At 29.2% G+C, this 19,033-nt stretch overlaps 2 protein-coding genes across 7 annotated transcripts in view; one reads left to right on the plus strand and one right to left on the minus strand.

Annotated features, from left to right (window-relative positions):
- The window catches only part of LOC129960846 (E3 ubiquitin-protein ligase HECTD1-like), a 92,687-nt gene extending 85,119 nt beyond the window's left edge, over nucleotides 1–7,568 (plus strand). For all 6 annotated transcript variants that reach the window (XM_056074534.1, XM_056074538.1, XM_056074535.1 and 3 more), the window contains 7 exons: nucleotides 892–1,130; nucleotides 2,070–2,244; nucleotides 4,190–4,368; nucleotides 4,468–4,546; nucleotides 4,819–4,912; nucleotides 6,107–6,257; nucleotides 6,359–7,568. In XM_056074534.1, coding sequence (XP_055930509.1) covers nucleotides 892–1,130; nucleotides 2,070–2,244; nucleotides 4,190–4,368; nucleotides 4,468–4,546; nucleotides 4,819–4,912; nucleotides 6,107–6,257; nucleotides 6,359–6,641 — 1,200 coding nt within the window. In that variant the 3' untranslated portion in view covers nucleotides 6,642–7,568. The remainder of the gene's footprint in view (nucleotides 1–891; nucleotides 1,131–2,069; nucleotides 2,245–4,189; nucleotides 4,369–4,467; nucleotides 4,547–4,818; nucleotides 4,913–6,106; nucleotides 6,258–6,358) is intronic.
- The window catches only part of LOC129960848 (protein O-mannosyl-transferase 2-like), a 36,643-nt gene continuing 24,677 nt past the window's right edge, over nucleotides 7,068–19,033 (minus strand). Inside the window, exons 15-20 of the mRNA XM_056074541.1 lie at nucleotides 13,100–13,176; nucleotides 12,940–13,011; nucleotides 12,531–12,687; nucleotides 11,291–11,431; nucleotides 11,090–11,201; nucleotides 7,068–7,224 (exon numbers count right to left, since the gene is read on the minus strand). Of these exons, the coding sequence (XP_055930516.1) occupies nucleotides 7,125–7,224; nucleotides 11,090–11,201; nucleotides 11,291–11,431; nucleotides 12,531–12,687; nucleotides 12,940–13,011; nucleotides 13,100–13,176 (659 nt within the window). The 3' untranslated portion in view covers nucleotides 7,068–7,124. The remainder of the gene's footprint in view (nucleotides 7,225–11,089; nucleotides 11,202–11,290; nucleotides 11,432–12,530; nucleotides 12,688–12,939; nucleotides 13,012–13,099; nucleotides 13,177–19,033) is intronic.

Below are 19,033 nucleotides of genomic sequence, written 5' to 3' on the forward strand. Positions count from 1 at the left end.
TTTTCTCTTGCTCTCGTCTTTTTTGTGATGTGTGTGAATTAACCTAAGGTGTAAATGTATGCTATGTGGGAAGACGTTTTAAATTGGACATATATTGCTATAGAAAATTTCCGTGAAATTCCATAAAATCAACGGGTTCGATTTATTGGGTGTACGATGAAACAGTTCAATTGGCTCGGTAACAAAGAGCGACGTTTGTTCAACATGAAGTCACGAACACATAGACTACAAAAACACAACCGAAACATACACAAATAATAAATAACAGCACAGAAGTAGTTAATTAGTTGTAAAAACCGTAAAAGCACAAAGTGCTCAGGCAGAACTGCGAAGAAAGAGATACAACACTACTATTCTTGACCCTCAAATGTCCGCTACCGCTTTAGCTGAACCGTGCCATCTCACTAATGGCTTAACTTTACGCCTGGTCTGGCTGCTCAGTACGACTCGACATTGCATCAATACTTGATTCCAAAACTCGGCGCATGACTAAATGTTCAACTCAACTGACTCATCGTTTGCGCTCTACTGATATTGACTCACTTTAATTCGGTCTTCCGACTTTTTATAGTTTCCGCAGCAGGGCACGGAAACTTTTGAAAGGATAGTTATAATTCGCGTCCTAATAGTACTATAGCTAGAATTCTTGCTGATTCTAATATCATCCAGTTTGTCAAACTGGGGTCACTAATCGGGCGCTTGTTCAGCATCCATCCGAGTTATTTGTAAATTTGTCTTCCTTACTATGAAACTAACTACACGAAGAAGCAACATTGCACATTTATATAACTTGATTTATCAACATTATTCATTACCTTTTCTTCTTTTTTTTCTGCGATAAGAGGAGGAACAAGTTTATAATCTCTTTTTTTTTTTTTTTTTTTTGTTTAGAAAATAGAAAGCGGGCCTGTGAAGCCTCCAGGTTATTATATAACCAATACGTACGGTCTCTTCCCAGCTCCATTGCCTCAAGATGGTGAAATTGTCGAAAGTGTTATACCTTACTTCCATTTCCTTGGAATGTTCTTGGCAAAAGCACTGCAAGATAATCGCTTAGTAGATTTGCCTATTTCTCGTCCGTTTTTGAAGTTGATGTGCCATGGCGAAGTTTTAAGTAAAATGAAAGATAGGTAAGCATGTTTTTTTACTTGTAGACATATATAGCTTTTTTGTATGTGTCCTTATATTTTTGTATTGGTTTCGGCAACCGAATTTATTGAACAAAGCTTGGGGAAATTATAAATAGCCGGACAATTATTTGATTTTAGAATTAACAGTTAATTATAAATATAGATATTTAATTGGAATAAAGTATGCATGATTTTATTTTGGTGGAATGCTGTGTCTGTCAGTCTGTTAAGTTTAGTTTTCTTTGTTTTTTATCCAATATATTTGTATGAAAGTTTTAAAGAGTTATGACATTGTATAATCATATTCTTTTAAAATAAAAATCCATTTCCCTTTGTTATAGTTTCTCTAGGAATGTCGTCCAGAACCCTATAATAAATGGCATTAGAATGTTAAATATATAATATATTATATGTAAAGATTTTAACTTCTTGAGTCAAGAAATTTAAACTGGTAATCAAAACCTTGTAATGCTCATTTGGCATGTTCTTCATTTTTCCAAAAGGTAGTAACAAATCAAAACATTTCATGATAAAATTTAGGTATATCTTTATAGCCTTTTGCAGCAGTCAAACGTCAAAGGCTGCTGTATATTGAGGGGGAAAATCAGATTGGAAATTCACTATTCTAATTATTAAAGGCAGAGTATGAACTCAAAAGATATATTTTTTAAAACATTCTTATCTATACATCACTCATTTTTCTTTTGCATATTATGGAATATAATAGTTGTGGATTTATTTGTGTAATTAAAAAAATATATTCCCCCTTCCCGCCGCATATTGTGTTTGTGTATAAATATAATTCTGTAATTATTTTAGAAAGTTAATCGAATTATAAATTAATGTTTTAAGGTCAAAAACTTCTTTATCTTTAACTTAAAAGAAATGAATTTTTTAAAAATTAGTTTACTGACAGTGTCATCTTTTCTTGCGTCCCAGGGAAGCTGTATCTAGTCCGTCTGTCGCTGCAATGGTTTCTTCGTTCACTGAAGACGACCTTTATGTAGTTCTCACCGAGGAACAGCATAAGAAAAATAAAAAGTATAAAAAGTCCCCACCAGAACCTTCATATGCTTGGTTTCATGATATTCTTGGTTATGAAGATTTCTTGGAAGTGAGTAGTGTACAGTTTCAATTATTCAACGGTTTTGTGTGCAGGTCATCTGCAGATGAAGCTATAACGACTGCATTTTGACGTGTTGTTACTTGTGTGTATTGGAAAAAAAAAAAAATGTATCTATGAAAATTTTCTTAAAATAGTTGATGGATTCTATAAAAATAGTTTGTTAAATAATCATTTTTACCTTTTGTTCCAAGGGTGGATAACACTTATTACACTATTATCTTATTTTGAATAATTATGTGCAACCTTTAAAAGATATAATTTATTTTATAAAACTAAGATACAAATGATAAAATATCGATTATTTTCAAACTGGATTATTAATTGTTCTCTTTGTTTAATTTAAACGTGAATCCATGTTTAATTGGAAATTGTTAAAAGTATGAACTATATATCCAGAGTTTAAATCCAAACGTGTCAGTTATCCTAGCATGCGAAAATAGTGTAACAATTGTGGTGAAAATGCATCCGTTTTTCTTCAAGAATGCAGTATCTGTTAAGAAGGACATGAGTGTTGGCATAATTTAGTGAACTACAGATTGATGAATTGTTCACATTGATATATGTTGAACGATTCATTTCAATGTTGATAATAAGTCTCATTGTATTAATATTCTTACTCACTTTAATGGAAAGAATGAAAACTACTTAATTGTATAAATGTAACTACATTATGACGAAAATAAATAAATAAAACACTGTACGTACCGTAAACACCACGCTTACGGTTTTTTTTTTTTTTTTTTTTTTTTGTATTTACAAAAATTATTGTATTATGCTGCTGTTTCACATGGTTGGTTAAACATTCATTTCACCTTGTCATGACTTTTTGAAATTAGCATCATCCTATTGTAACTATTTACTTATTATCTACCTCTTTGGAATCCATTAATTAAAAATTAAATATTTTTTTAATCACAATCACAATCATGTATATGCTTATGAAATTTATATTGTAACAAAATTGTAAAATGGTAGGTTTCATTATAATAATAATCCATAATATTGGGTAAAATTGTTTGCAAGAAATATTATCTAGGACCTTTCCACACTTTTATGTGTTAAGTATTTTGTGTTATATTTTTTGATAGTCCTCTATTTTAAAAAAATATATATATACATTTGAGAAAAAATTAATACGTTTATATTTTTCATGATTCTTGTCATTTGGGTTATTTATAAATAATGGTAAGGAACTTCTTGCTTAATATAAAAAACAGATATAAAAACGTGTTATCAAATCAATAAAATTAGAAAACAACCTATTATTTTCCTAAACGATTTCATAAAACATTTTCAAATTGCCATTTATTCTTGGAATAATTTGCTTGACTATATTACTTCTAGAAGTTTTACAATTTCCTGAAGATGTTAGGAAAAAAAGTAACAATTACACTAAAACTTATCATATATTTATTCTACATGTAGTGTGCCATTGATTGAAAAGCAAAAATGTGATATCTGCATAATTAAAAAAAAATGTTATACATAATTAAAAATTTATTTATTTACTGTCATATTTTTTCATGTATAAACTTAAAAGTATTCAAGGATTTTTTAGGTAATATTTATATAAAATTCAGTATCATGAATATACACTCCCCCCCCCCCCCCCCCGAAAAAAATTAAAGATGAGAATTGGCAATAATGAAGTTGCTAGATTTTTGGTGGGGAAAAAAGTCAACCTTACAAATGAGGAATTTTAATGCTAATTATTAAAATTAATCATCTTTACATAAAATATCTTACTTCTAAAGAATAAATGTAGATAATTTTTTCTATAAAAGAATTTTTATAAGTATCTTGAATTTCTTCAAGTCGTTTGAGAAATGGTATTCAAATATAAATATTTCATTTGTTTTAAATTTTAAAAACATTTAATTGAATTAAATATAATTATTTGTATTTAAAATCTTCTAAATTTTTTCTTGAACAGGTTAATGAACTTCAGGCTAAGTTTTTAAGGCAATTGCAAGAGCTAGCTTCAAAAAAGCATTGCATTTTAGCTGAGAGAAGTCTTTCCAAAGAAGATCGCATCAACCAACTGAAGAATTTAAGTATTCCTATGCCAAATTGTCAAAATCCTGGAATGGCAGTGAAAATTGAAGATTTAACGTAATTCAAATTCATTACCTATATATTTTCAGTCTTTGAACATTCCTTTATAATTCTTAAATTTCATTTCTTTGTAATGTTTTTCTTATTTTTTTTTAGCCTCACATTTCAGTATTTTCCTCCATCCAAAGTTTATGGTTTTACAGCTGTTAACTTAAAATCAGGCGGTGAAGATATAGTATGTATGATTTTCTCTCTCGTTTTAGAAAGCAAGTGATGTTAATTCATATATAATTTAGTAAAGAAATAAATATATATTTTTAAAATTTTATTTATAAAATAGCTGTTTATTTTATTAAAAGATGTTTTAAACTGAAAATTTCTTTAATATTATTCTTGTTGTACATATTCAGCAGTTTTAAGAAACTTAATGTTTGATAGTATTAAATTAATCCTATTTGATAAAGTTGAATTTATTCAATTAAAATTTTAAATATCATTCTTCTGCAGGGAGTAACACTAGATAATGTAGAAGAATATGTTGAGCTAATGACCGACTATTGTCTACACACTGGTATTCGCAAGCAGATGGAAGCATTTAAAGGTATCTTTTTTGTTGTTTTCTTTCAAGGTTAAGGTTTTATACAATGCAACAATTATACCCGATTCTAGGAGTTTTTAATTTCAGACTTTAAAATATTCTCATAGTAAATTCGCACTTTGAAAATAGTCTTTAAAAAAATAAAGACAAAATATGCTTAGACTTTTTGTGTTCAGCCGACCACCCCATTAGATTTCTTTAAAGGCATTTAAAACTATTGATGCAAACTTACATTTCTAGGAACTTCGATTAATCTTCACATAAATGCTTCTGAATGTGTACCATGTTTAAGTTAGTTCATAAATATAAACTCATTGCTCTTACGTATGAAGTAAAACTGTCTAAGCATTAATTGTATATTTTCAATTAGAAAGTTTTCTTATTTTTGATTATATTTGACCACAGAACTTCTAATAAACATATACAAGGTGTCCCAAAAAGGTGGGGCAACCATTTATTTTTCTGTCACGCATATTGTTCCCTTCCTTTAATTGATAGTTGACCCAACGGCTTAATAAAGAAGGGAAACGATCAAGAAAATAAAATTCTGCTTTCACAACTGAAAAAGTAACTGTAATTTCTAAAAAGAACAACCTATTTCAGCAGTAAGGTAAATGTTGATGGTTCATGTAAATATATAATGCAGACTGAATTAAGGTGTGTGAAAAAAAGTGCATAAGTCGAGCACTTTTTCAGTGGTTGTTTTCTGTTTTATAATAATGCATATTTTTAAATGTGTATTTTTAAATTTTAATACTTATTTCTGTAATAATGCAACAATTTTAATGTTAGTTTATGTAACACTGCCGAAGCACAATGTCTGGTAATGTAAAACAAATTTTTAGTTTTCATAAAAATAAAAAAAAATAATAACTAGTTCCAAAATTAAGTCAATTTATATAAGATTAAAAATAAAAATCTGCAGTAACAAATTCGGCATGTCAGGGATGAAAAGTATAAATTTTCTTCTGCATCAACTTACAATATCAGCAATCCAGAACAGTCCATTTGCTGACATTGCTTTATACATTACGCAATGAAGCTGCTGAATTTTAGGGGATGGTTCAACCAAATATTATAGTTTATTAATAATCTTGAAGAATCGGTCAAAATCATAATTTTATTATAAACTCTTATTACAAAAACTGTATATGCATCGCATTTAACTTGCCAAATAAGCATGCTTTCTCTTTTTAGCTGGATTTAATGTTGTATTCCCAATGGAGAAACTTGGAGCTTTTAGCCCTGAAGAAGTGAGACTGATGCTGTGTGGTGATCAAAATCCAACATGGACAAAAGAAGATATTCTTGCATACACCGAACCAAAGCTGGGCTTTACAAGGGAAAGGTAAAGAATAATTTGTTTTTTTTTATAAAAAATGGAAGTATTCAGAGTTCTTTGGTTTTTTATTTTATATTTACTTGATATGGAAACTTTTTGTTTTGCAGCCTTGGCTTCCAGAATTTCGTGAATGTTTTAGTAAAAATGGATGGAAAGGAGAGAAAGTCTTTTCTGCAGTTTGCAACTGGTTGCTCATCTTTACCTCCTGGTGGTTTGGCCAATCTTCACCCAAGGTTGACTATTGTTCGAAAAGTTGATGCAACAGATGGAAGTTACCCATCAGTGAATACTTGCGCCCATTATCTGAAACTACCAGATTATTCTTCAGAAGACATAATGAAGGAAAGACTTTTGGCTGCAACTCGAGAAAAGGGATTTCATCTAAACTGATTTTGGTGTTTTTTTAGTGCATAAATCTACTGTTACAGCTCTAACAGACTTTTGCAGCTTCAAGTACATGATTTTATGTACATAAACTGCTTAAAGTCTCAGGGATTGTTGACTGAGATACAAGAGGAATGTGTACCTCCCTAGTCCTCCAAACTATTCATGCGAGCTTTCTCAAAGTGAGATAAGTACGGTAAAAAAACTGAATAAGTGCTTGTCCATGAGACTTTTTTCAAATGCAAAGATTTATTAACCGCCTTTTTTCATGTGGTGCCTCATGATAATGCTGCATTGCAATTGCTTCAAAGATTGTAAATAGTTATCCTGTGGAAAAACTTAAATGTGATATTACTATATATATTAGCTAAAAGGGTGAAAGAACCCTAAATAAATGGTTTAGTACAGTTAATAAATATGCATTTCAATAGATTTCATTGCAGTTTTTTTTTATTAAAAGAATCTTTTTATTTAAATTACAAAATAAAATTAGAACTCCCATGAATCTAACCATTTTATCCTGCTTGTTGAACTGTTAGCAGCAGCAGAATTGTCCATTCCATATGCCAGTGGACTGAATAAAATGAAGCTGTAAGAAAATCATTATTAGTGAGAACTGTGATGTTAAATCAACTATAAAATGATTGTTATTTACAGCACTTTTTATTTCAACAATGTTCATCCTAAGATATAAGTTACATTTAATAATCTGTATTTTCCAATCAGTTCTTTTTATCTGGATTATGTTTCTTACAAATCATTTGTATGCTCCACTGCAATAATTTTTAGGTGACTAATTAAATGTACACTTAGATATATACTGAAATAATGGTATGTCTTGAACAATGGGCAGTAATCGTGTATTGAATCTACATCTTTGTATAATCAATCCAGAAAAATGTTATTAATAAAAATTTAAATTCTGGTTCTGCATTCATTGTATTTCTGTTTACTGACATTTTGCCTCTGAGTTATTTATGCGAAAAATTTGCAAAGCGCGCCCCTTCCCTCTCCATGAAGTGCATGCATTCATTCTATGGAAATGAGTTTATTAGCTGCATTGCTTTCTGGCAGATCTAAGTTTGACAAATTTTTGAAAGGAAAGGATAAAAAGTTCATATATCAGAATTATTTATTTATTTTTTTTTTTTTTTTGAAAAAAGTAAGCTTTCTATTCTATGATTTTTTTAAGCACATAAGTAATTTGCCAAATATATCAACCAATTATGCCTTGAAATTTTCAAACTCATAATAACCATCTTAATTTTATCAAAATAATTTCACATTCCCAAACCAAAATGTGCCGACTAATTATTGGATATAACAATCTAATTGCAGGAATCTCTAAACTGTATTTTGTAAGAATTCAGTTTTACACATCTTCCTTTCTAAATGTATAAAGCTTATCATATTTTTCTCTTTTTGTATTAGAAATCAAAGCGTATTAACTAAATCTGTATTCAGTGGTGGACTGGTCAAGTGGGTTTCCTTATACATAAGACAATGTGGGCTCCCAGGATGATGTGTAAAAGATAAGAGCAGTGATTTTCTAGAATTTCTTTAGTAACTAGTAAACAATTAAAATTACTTTTTGGTACAAACATGCAACCTCTGAAAATTGGTCGCTCTTATTTACCTCTTGTATTTTTATAACTGTCAGTGTGCTGGAGCGAGACTGAAGGGATGTCATCCCTCTTTGCTGGAGGTGTGTGATACTTGCGATGCGCTTTTTTCCAATCCTATTTTTTTACACTTACATTATACTGTTACAGGACTGATTAATAAGGTAACTTACCTTTTTAAATCTAAAGAAAGTCTTATTCAGTTCACTAAAATCTATATAAGGGGACGGAAGAACCGATGTGTTTGATGACCAAAGCCACATTTAAGAAAAAGAACCACATACGTCTTTTCTTAGTTTGGAATGTTTTGGGGGAGGGGACATTTATTTCATCATGTTTACAGTGTTGAGAAACTAAAGGGGCATCAATCTTATTGAAGAGATTTCTGGATATTCTTTCGAAGTAAATGTGTTATTCATGTATTTTATTGAGCAGAGAGGAAGAAATGCGAATCTTACTGGGGAATTTTTTTTTCTCTTTATTTTGCCAAAGGTGATGGTGTTTAAAACAACAAAAGCAAGCAGCTGAGTTGCATATCTTATTATTCGTATTAATTTAATTTCAAAATCACACTAAATATAACTTAAGTTCAGAGAATTAATTATTACAAAAGACCAAGAAATGAACTACTTGCACACACAAAGAAAAAAAAAATGCATTGGTATTTCAATTAAATTTTTTATGTGAAATGAAACATGCTAAAAATTATAATTAATGATTATTATTTTTTTTTCTTGGTTATGTATAAAAAGACTAAATTATATAGCTTATTTAGCTAAAGCTAATATCTCAACAGCTAATAAAAATAAGGTGTATGTTGTCGCTGGAGCTTTCCATGGAGGCAGAAGAGGAGGTATGGAAATGATTTTCATTTCCTTGTTAAGGAAGTGGTTCATAAAGGGTTGGGAGCTTCTTTATCTGTGGAGATCTTGGAATCTTAGGTATTGTTTTGAATTGAAAGGGAATTATTTGATGATTTGGATGCAGAAATAATTATTGATATATTTGCACAATCATCTAGAGAATTAAAATGTAGACTTGTCCTTAAAGTAGTGAACCGCATGTAGCTGTTAATCTACACTAAGAAGTATTCTTTAAAAATATTGAAATTGGTAGATTGTTTGCCCTTTATTGTAAGCTTTGATATTTTTTTTAATAACTATATGGTTCCGAAATATCAATGAGTTATACATGCAAGAAAATTAATTTAAAATTCAATATTAATTTACATTTATATTTAGTATTCTTTAAATATGTATAATATATTGAACATATTTTTTAGATCGAGTAAAAATTATGTTGGGAATCAATTATATTAATTTATCAATTTTAATTACACATATATATAATTAATAGTGAATAATCCACTGCATCTATTGCAACCAGACAACCACTATATTCAGATCCAGTTCATCATTCTATTTACTGAAGATATTTGATACATTTTCCTCTTCATAAATGTACAATTTAATGGGTTTCTTTCTTTTTTTTCTTTAAAAAAAAAAAAAAAAAAAAAGAAGCATTTACACTGTTTAAATATTTTTAATGAATGGTAGTTCTATTTTGCAGATTATGACTAAATTATTGTTTTCTGAATGAAGGAGGGAAATAAGAAAATAATTTTTAATTTGAATCAAAATGTCTCAAATTAGTTCTACAAATTCATTTTAACACATGATATTTCATAATTTACTTAATTAAGCTGTGGTTAATGATTAATAAAGATATGGTAGCTCATGCACAGATCTTATACATATTTAAACCTGGACAGTGAAATGCATTCTGTTAGAATTTATTTGGGAATTTATAGATACCTCAACATTAATATTTGATTGCTTGTTTTTTTTTTTTTTTTTTTTTACACGTTAATATACATGTTCTATTCTAAACCTTTTGGCTCCTTTATACTAAGTGTAATTTAAGTCAAAAAAAATTGTACTGCCTGTTTCTATGCAATGAAAAATACCATTAAAAAGAATTAACATACACATTCAGACAGATAAAGAATTGTAAATGTTTTATTTTGACCCTGCATGTAATGAATTGACATTTTTTTTTCTTTTTAAATAACACTAAATTATTCATTTTCTTCCCTTTTAAATAAAGTTTCAAAAATGCTGTATTACACTGATGTAAATCCACTGAAACAGTTTTAGCTTCCGAGTCAATTTCTTGAAAATAAATAAAAATCATATTCAAAATTTTAAAACTCTTTTAATTCGATAGTAAATATTAAAATCCTGCGTTTTATAAGCTTTTTTGTTTTTATACTTTCGTTATTTCATAAACAAAGAGTCAATATGGTGTATCACATTTCTTTCCCCTTAAAAATTTTCAAAGACATTATATTTCATCAGTTAAGCTTTCTACAAATTTAAAGTCTTAATACTGACATTGTTCAGTGACAAAAAAAGAAAAGGATGAAAAAATGATAATGTATCCTCTGAACGGTCTCTGAAGTCTTTTTAGGCAACTTATCAAATTACTGTACTCTTGCCAATTTGTAAAAATTTACAATTATGTCATTTTTGAAAGATAGAGAAAAGAAATATGATATCTTAAAAGCAAATATCCCATATTAATCGGAGTTCAAAATAAAGCAAATTAACAAGATTGCCTAAAACAGTTAAAGCAGAGTCTACATTTAGTAGATACTGAAATGTTAGCATTTCAATTGATATTTTTAAAAGTGCTTTTTAAGGCAGTTAAAAGAAACATATTTTGCGTTCGTTGGTTCAAATCTGATTGTTACTCTATTTTTCAAAAAGTAAATGTTAGATTTTCTTGCATCAATAATAAAATCTGTGAAAATTAAAGAATAAAATTTCTTACCTGTATACAACACATGCTAATGTCAAACCAAGTATTAAATGTTGAATGAGTTTCGCCATAGAATCGGGTAGAAAATGATGAATTACATTCGTTAAATAATTCAGAATAACAGCTAGAAGGAAAGCAGAATGAGCATTATTTTATCAGTTTTGTAATGAGAACAGAGTTACAGCTAGATAAAATAAAAGTTAAATTTCTTACCTGATAACATAGAATTAAAAATTAGGGCTGGGAAATAGTGATGAAAATATAACACGCGGCTCATAGCAAAAAATGGCAGATAATGCAATGCCCATCCCAAAAACAACCAAAATGAAGCATTGATTGTTTTATTACTTAATTCTGGAAAAAAAATAGAATAATTAATTTAGCATTAACAATATTAAACAAATTCAAGAATTGTTACAGAACAAAATTTCAAATTTCATTAATTCATTATGTAATTTTTTAAAAAATATATACACTATATATGATCTATATATAAATACACACACACACACACACACACACACACACACATATATTATATATATATAATGGGCTGACACCAGTTCATTTTATGTTTAAAATTGTAATAATTAAGGATAGGATTCTATTTTCATCTGCAAAGAAATTAAATTTACTTAGAGTATTACATAAAATAACTACAAATTAAAATGAAAGTTACCTTTTTAAATGAGTATTTGTATTAAATAGACATAAATATTCTTTTTTAAGAAATTTTCTGCCGTTTATTAAAATAGGCGATAAAATATTTCACATTAAAATATTCCCCTTAAATCAGTTTTCATTGTTAGAAGAATAACCCTATTTTAAAACAGAAAATTTTCTAAGCAAATTTAAATCATGATGAAGTGACTCCGTAATAATTCCAGTTTTCAATTTTATATCATAAAACCAGGTTTAATCTTTTTCCAAATGAAAATAAACACAAATCAATCTACAGGCAATCAATCAACGCTTTTCTTAAAAAACATAGTAAACATTCTTAATATATTTATAATTTTCTTAAATATATTTTTCTACCTTATCTCAATATCATTACGTTCTGCTCCGAGATAAAAAATAAACATATGAAAAAAACATGGACAGTTCAAAGGCCTTATAAAATTTATAAATGATACAACCTGTTAAAACATTATGATTACAATTTGCTTAGTTTCAGATAGTTATTTTATAAGAAATAAAATATATAAAAGAAAAAAAATCCCAATTTTTTTTTTCAAAAGCTTCCATTTTTTTCTTTACAAATAAAAATGAATACTTAGATCAACAATTACTAATGACAACAAAAAAATTATTTCTCGTAAATTTTAATTGCTATTATACAGAAATGCAAAATTGAACAATAATTATAAAACTATTTAATACAATACAAGGTGATGGCAATGACAAGACTGAATTTTCAAACGAAAATGAGAGCAGCAAAAAACAGTATTACCTTTTAACAAAGGTGAAAGTTGCAAACCTCGTTGTTCCAACACTGAAAAAACAAGCTTTAAAATGAAAAATATTTGAAGCAAAATCAAGTTGGCCCACCATATAATTGGGTTTCCTAACAAATAAATACGAAGTTGCTGACCAGAAAAGAACTGCCCCTGAAAATAAAATATCAGAAATACAAAATAAAATAAATAACAAAATAAGTCGCAGTATTATAAATAATGAAATTTGGATGAATTAAAGTATTATGAATTGATTACAACCAAAAATCCTAAAATTACTTTAAGGCTTGCATGTATACTTTAATATACATTTTAAAAACTTGTAGATTTTATAATATTGATTTATAATATTTTTCTATATATATAAAAAAATGAAAAGGTTGAAGCAAGTTATTTTTAACCTACTCTTAAATTAATGGGCCACTGCCATGGTCTTGATGTAATTTCTCCTTCTTTTGGCTTCAATCCTGAATTACCCTGAAAAAAATTTCAGCAATGATTAAAAATTAAGAAAAAATATCCTCCCACAAGATCAGAAATGACATTATAGCTGGATGTAATGTACCTGAAACATGACAGCATGGGATTCTAAGAAGCGTTCCAAAAAACTTGGAGCATAAACTTCAAAACTAACATTTGGCACTAAAATGGAGAAAACACTGTTACTCTAGAGAATAAGAATTTAAATCACAGATAAAAGCATTAATTTCGGCTTAAATATAAATGTAGGAAAATATGAACAAACCAAAATTATTCATAGAATAAGATATGTAACTATGGAATATTTTTAAAAAGCTTCAGATGAAAATTATATTTCTGAATTTGAGAAATTTTGGTATTTTACCACAAAAACATAATGTTAATTCATTAATGAATATAAACATCAGTTAAAAGAATATGCGTTCCTCTTTTGAAAGAAATGAAAATGTAGTGGATGGATATGAATTTTACATTATGCAGGACGATGATTTAAAGCTTAATATGCAAACTTTTTCGAAAAATAGAAAACGCAAAAATAAAATAGAATCTCATAGAAATGCGTTATCGGAAACGACATCCTGATCAACTAGAGAATAAATAAGAATGTAAAAATGATAAGCCAAAAATAGATGAAAAATCTCTTTATTTAGCGATTCTTTATACTAGGACAATACATTTTACACATTAAGTTTCACAAGTGCCCGAAATTTTTACCAATCAAAATTATACATACAACGGTGTCGCGTTCAGTGTCAGATTCTTTCAAAAATACCAGCCATTTTGTGAATGCTTGCAACTGCGACGAAGATTCTTGAGAAGAAGGCAAAGTCAACATTAGTCTCGTAAATCATGGCTTTCAGGGTTCTCCACAAGAAGAAATCTAGGCTAAATAAATTGCGCGATCATAATGCCCATGGAAATGGTTTACTACACCCAATCTATCGAGATGCAAATGTTCTGTTCAAATAGAGAAAGGGGGAAATAAACTGAAACCTCATCGTGCTGGAACCACATCGCAAGCAGAATAGACACAAGAATAATGTCGAGCAATTCCGGTATTACCACTTTCACATTTTCGGTAGTTCAATCAGAGAGATAGGAGATAGGTTCCTATAAAGTATTCACCAATAATGCCTACTCACACATTCACGGAACACCGTTGTTCGCCAGCATATGGAGCAAGGCCGTGCGATAGATTTTCTCAGTAAGATCCAAATCTAAGAAATGCCAATTCTTAAATGTTTTTTCTTTAAAACAATTTTCGATTATGATTTTAACAAAACTGTACAAAATATACGAACACTGATTTTATTTTTTAAATAATGATATAAATTATTAACTACGACAATTTCCTAGTTTTACTTTTCTAACTTTAATTTCAGCAAATCGTTAATTAAGGATGTATAGTCTAAAGTGGCAGCAGAAATAAATTCAATAGAAATTAATGACAGTTTATAAGTTTCATTTGGTTTTTTACACTTCTTTAGTGTTTTATTAATTTTAATTTCGAAAACTTCTTTCTCTACTAGCTATAGAGACAGGGAGGGAATAGAGATTCTCAGAGCTACAACAGTATTCGGATACAGAGTAATTTGTTTACTTTGGTATAAATGTATATATATATTTTTTAAACATATAAAGATTTCATAGAACATGGTAACGCTCGGGATACATCATGTAATTCTTGAAGATCGTTTGCATTTATATCTGACATGTTTTTGACAGAAAATATTAACTGGAGACAGGTACAATAATTTTCTAGTGTTTTGTCACTTATATCCTTGAGATATAAAATATTATACAAACTGGAAATTTTTGTTCTGAGTTTCCAGAAGCGTGAATCGTTCATTCAAGGAATTAAGGGAAATGTCCAGAATGTAGTTGAAAATGTCTAATTTTAAATTTATTCACTACTGTTATGGATTCATAAACAGCTTCATTGTCAAATCGACGCTTTTTCTTTCTGGCTTTAACCTCAGTTTCGCCAAGAAATTCATACTGCATTTTAGATTCTCTGCAATCTCATTAGTAGCATCTGATCATATCCAGGTTTCATGATCATGTTTATCTGATCATATCCAGGTTGTCTATAACTCCACTTTTTGTATGATTTTTGATAACATAATACAGTTTAAAAAATTTAAAGTTTCAGTTGACAATAGCTGTCAGACTGAATTTATTTAAAAAAAATATTATATCAATAAATAACACCACATATAAGCTTGTAATTTTTTTATATTTTTTGCTGATCTTCTTGCTTTAATTTTAGTTTCTACTTCTGAATTGACATTTTCTATTATTTGGGTTAATGAATACGATTTTAGGTTGGCAAAATCTATGAAAGATTTTAACGCATCCACTGTGCTTGACCGCCTAATAGCACTCAATGTCTTTAGATTTAAACGGGCAAAATATTTTTAGCTCCTCCCAACGCTTTATAAAACCAGACAGAAAGGTGTTAAGTTTTTATACAACTGAAAAAAAAATTATGTTTCTGTAGAAGACACTGCGCCATTCACAATTATATTTAAAGAATGACACACTCAGAACACATAAAACACCTTTGAATACTTTTCAAGTATTCTATTCGGTGCACTTTGTCTTTCTCCTTTCATATTAGTTCCATTGTCCTAGTCTTTCCTCTAAGTCACTTTAGCTCAATATGACTTACATTTGGGGTACAATCGGTAAATATCGAAAAACATTTTATAATTTTTGTTATTTCAATAATTTTGCTTAAAATTCCATTTCCCATAAAATTTATCAACTCATCCTTATCTTACTGTTAACATAAGTCACAGATCATTTTTCAGACTCACGTTAATTTTTACAGATATGTTCTTTCATAAAAAGATCAAACTAAGAAAGCAATTCGATCAACTTTAGAAAGTTTCCGTTATTATGCCGAAACAAATATTCAGTAATTCTACCAAAAGCTAAACATTGTGAGGTCAACAGACTAATTATTGACAGAATTCTTTTCAGAACTCCTCTCCAATGCTGAAATTAAATATCCCATAAGTCACTGATATCCAACGTAAACAGTTCTATTCAGCTTTAATCTCATATACAATACTTTCCATGCTCTAAAAGCATTTCTGTAACCTACAGACTTTTCGTGCATTACGAAGGTTCTGACCAATTTGGCTAGTTGTCCCTTACAGCAGACGAATTATCAAATAATATATACAAAAGTAGAAAATTGCATCATTTGCAACAGGATAAATCAACCAACTTCTCTTAATGATTTCATCAGTGCTCAACACTTTCAAATAATGCGAGGGAGAAAACCCACACCTTCCTTTATTAATAGGAAACTCAAAATTCTTAACTTAATGTAGACTCCTCTCACCTAGCATTTGAACGGGTTTTAGATGAAATTCAGAAAATATTTCATTATGCAGATCAGAAGGAATTTCGTTTAATATCTGCTGATTGCCACTGCGACGCGGCTGTTGATGAACTGGAGTATTTTTATTATTTATCTATTATTTTTTTAGGGGGGGGGGTCTTCAACTTCCGGAAAAAATTTGTAAGGCACTTTTTTTTTAAATTGTCAAATTTAAATATACGGATGTGGATTGCTCATCTAAACAAGATTTCTTCATTAAGAAATCATTCATAGAATAGCTTTTTTTTTTTTTTTTCCTTTTCCTCTTTCTTTAATGTGATCATTCGAAAGTATTTTTAATTCGGTTTTCATCACTGATCGCAACTCAGCAGGGTCATTTGTTCACATATCTTGCTACACTGCATTGTTATGGAAGGAATGAAATTATGTTATACGGATGCGTTCAGATGGAATTTTCTAACGCTTTTTCTGCCCAAGAGAAACATGACGATGTCATAACGCATGCGTATTATGTAGTTTGTAATCGTATATGAATAATCTCGGTCAAGCTGGAATAAACCTTATATCACCACTGTAACAAAATTAGCGTTCTTCACGCACAGAAAATATTATCACAAAGTAAATAGGAAACCAATCTTCTTGAAAAATAAGAAGGCGTCGCTTTTATTCTGAAATATCATGCATCGTAAGAGGGAGAAAAGAAAATAATCTCGGATAAATTTAATCCATCCGAGATTATTTTCTAATCCTAAAATCCAAAGTACTTTATTTTTCCAGAACAATCTTTTTCTCTCTTTTATAAACCTCATAGAATATTTCAAAATAAGTGAAAATAAAAAAAAGAGGTTTAAATACGCAAAATTTACTACATTTATTAAATTGTACTAGAAAATTTAATATAAGGTTGTTTTGATAATAGACCGACAAACTCAGAGGGTTCTTAGTAGGCATCAAGAGGAATAAAAATTGCAACGGAACTTGGTATCAAAAAATACCATGAGGATGAAAGGGTATGCGATGAAAATCGCGAAAACGGTTCCGAGACCAGAAGCCATTTGTCAACAGACAAATTGCACACATGTGGGCGATAGATAATCCCCATGCCTGTGTATCGTGAAAATCTCAGCAAAGATTTTGTGCCATCATGTAAGCAGGAATCTTAGTTGATTATTTTTTAAGGCCGTACTAGTTGTCCGGACATTTAAATGGCGCAACGTATTTAATTTTTCCGCAATACGTTCTATAGGATACAGCGAGGCATATAGTTCATTGGCATGATGGCGCCCCTGCACATCCCCCCCCCGCCGGTGATATACGCAATCATCTAGATGTTATATAAGCAAGGAGGTGGACTGGAGGCACGAGAACCATTACTTAGCATCCATGTCAACCAAAGATTAATTCCTGCAACTTTTTCTTATAGTCACCTTAAATAACTCATTTACGAGACACGGGTGGACACAACGGTGGATCTCAAGCGCGAATTGTGGTCGTTGTGGCAAATATCAAAAGCATACTAGGTATCTTCGAGGGCGCCCAGAAATTGTTTTTATGTTGTTGTATACTGCACAATGACGTCAGAAGTCACCACTTCCAACAAATCTTACAATAATTAATAAAATAAATCTTTTTACAGTTATTATTGCACAGGTATCAGGAAACTTCTTATTGCGCGTAATCTATAAAAGTTAAATTCAAGGAAAATATATCATTCAACTTGGAAGTAGGTCCTGTTTAAAAACTGCAATGAAGAAGTGCACGAACTGCATTGAAGATTATGTAATTTGTATAATGTTTAAATTTTCCAATTATAATTTCCATTTTTCGGTCTTTTAAATGATTTTCAATAATAAGAAAACTCCAGATATACTATTTTAAGCAAATAGGTCATTCTATTAATTTTTTCTTTATTCAAATTTTCATTTCGGTCGTCAACACGGTAGATATTTGCTTTAAAAAAATAGTTCGCTGTTAGGAGGGATAATAAGAATAAATAATAAGACTAAATAAGAATTCGAAATGTATGCTTTTATTTGCATATTAAATCATAAATAAATAATAGTTAAATATTCTTGCGGCATATCGTTTAAAATAATCAGAGATTCTGGATAAGTAACTCGGTTTTTGAATTCCTCGTTTTTACAGATTCTGAGGTGCATTGCTCATAATTAATTTATTAGCTAAGCATTATTCTTAGTATATCATAAAATGCTTTTTTGAAATAATAAATACAAAAGAAACTTTATTTTTTTAAGAGATAAGTAATTATCAAATTAATAAAAATCAGTTTATCAGTTATCAAAATATCAGTTTATCAGTAATTATCAAATTAATAAATAGTTATTTCTCGGAAGAAAAAAAAATTTAGCTCAAGTTAAAAAAGAAACTCTGTTAACACGCAGCAAATTTCAGTTATTAATGAAATTTGATGCTTACGCACAAACTCCAATTCACAAAAATGTTGTTCAAAACAATTTGTGAAAAGCATCAATTTTTTTTTTAATCACTAGAAACTTCCACGATTGATAATTTCCTACATTTGCAAGTAAGAACTCCTTTATAATATATAATCAAAAATAATTGTGTTTACCTATCACATAATATAAAGTATATGTTGGAATGGAGAGAAAGTTTTGAGTGAGATGGCCGATGACGAGTATGATATCC

This window comes from Argiope bruennichi, chromosome X2, assembly GCF_947563725.1.
Source record: "Argiope bruennichi chromosome X2, qqArgBrue1.1, whole genome shotgun sequence".
Lineage (NCBI taxonomy): Eukaryota > Metazoa > Arthropoda > Arachnida > Araneae > Araneidae > Argiope > Argiope bruennichi.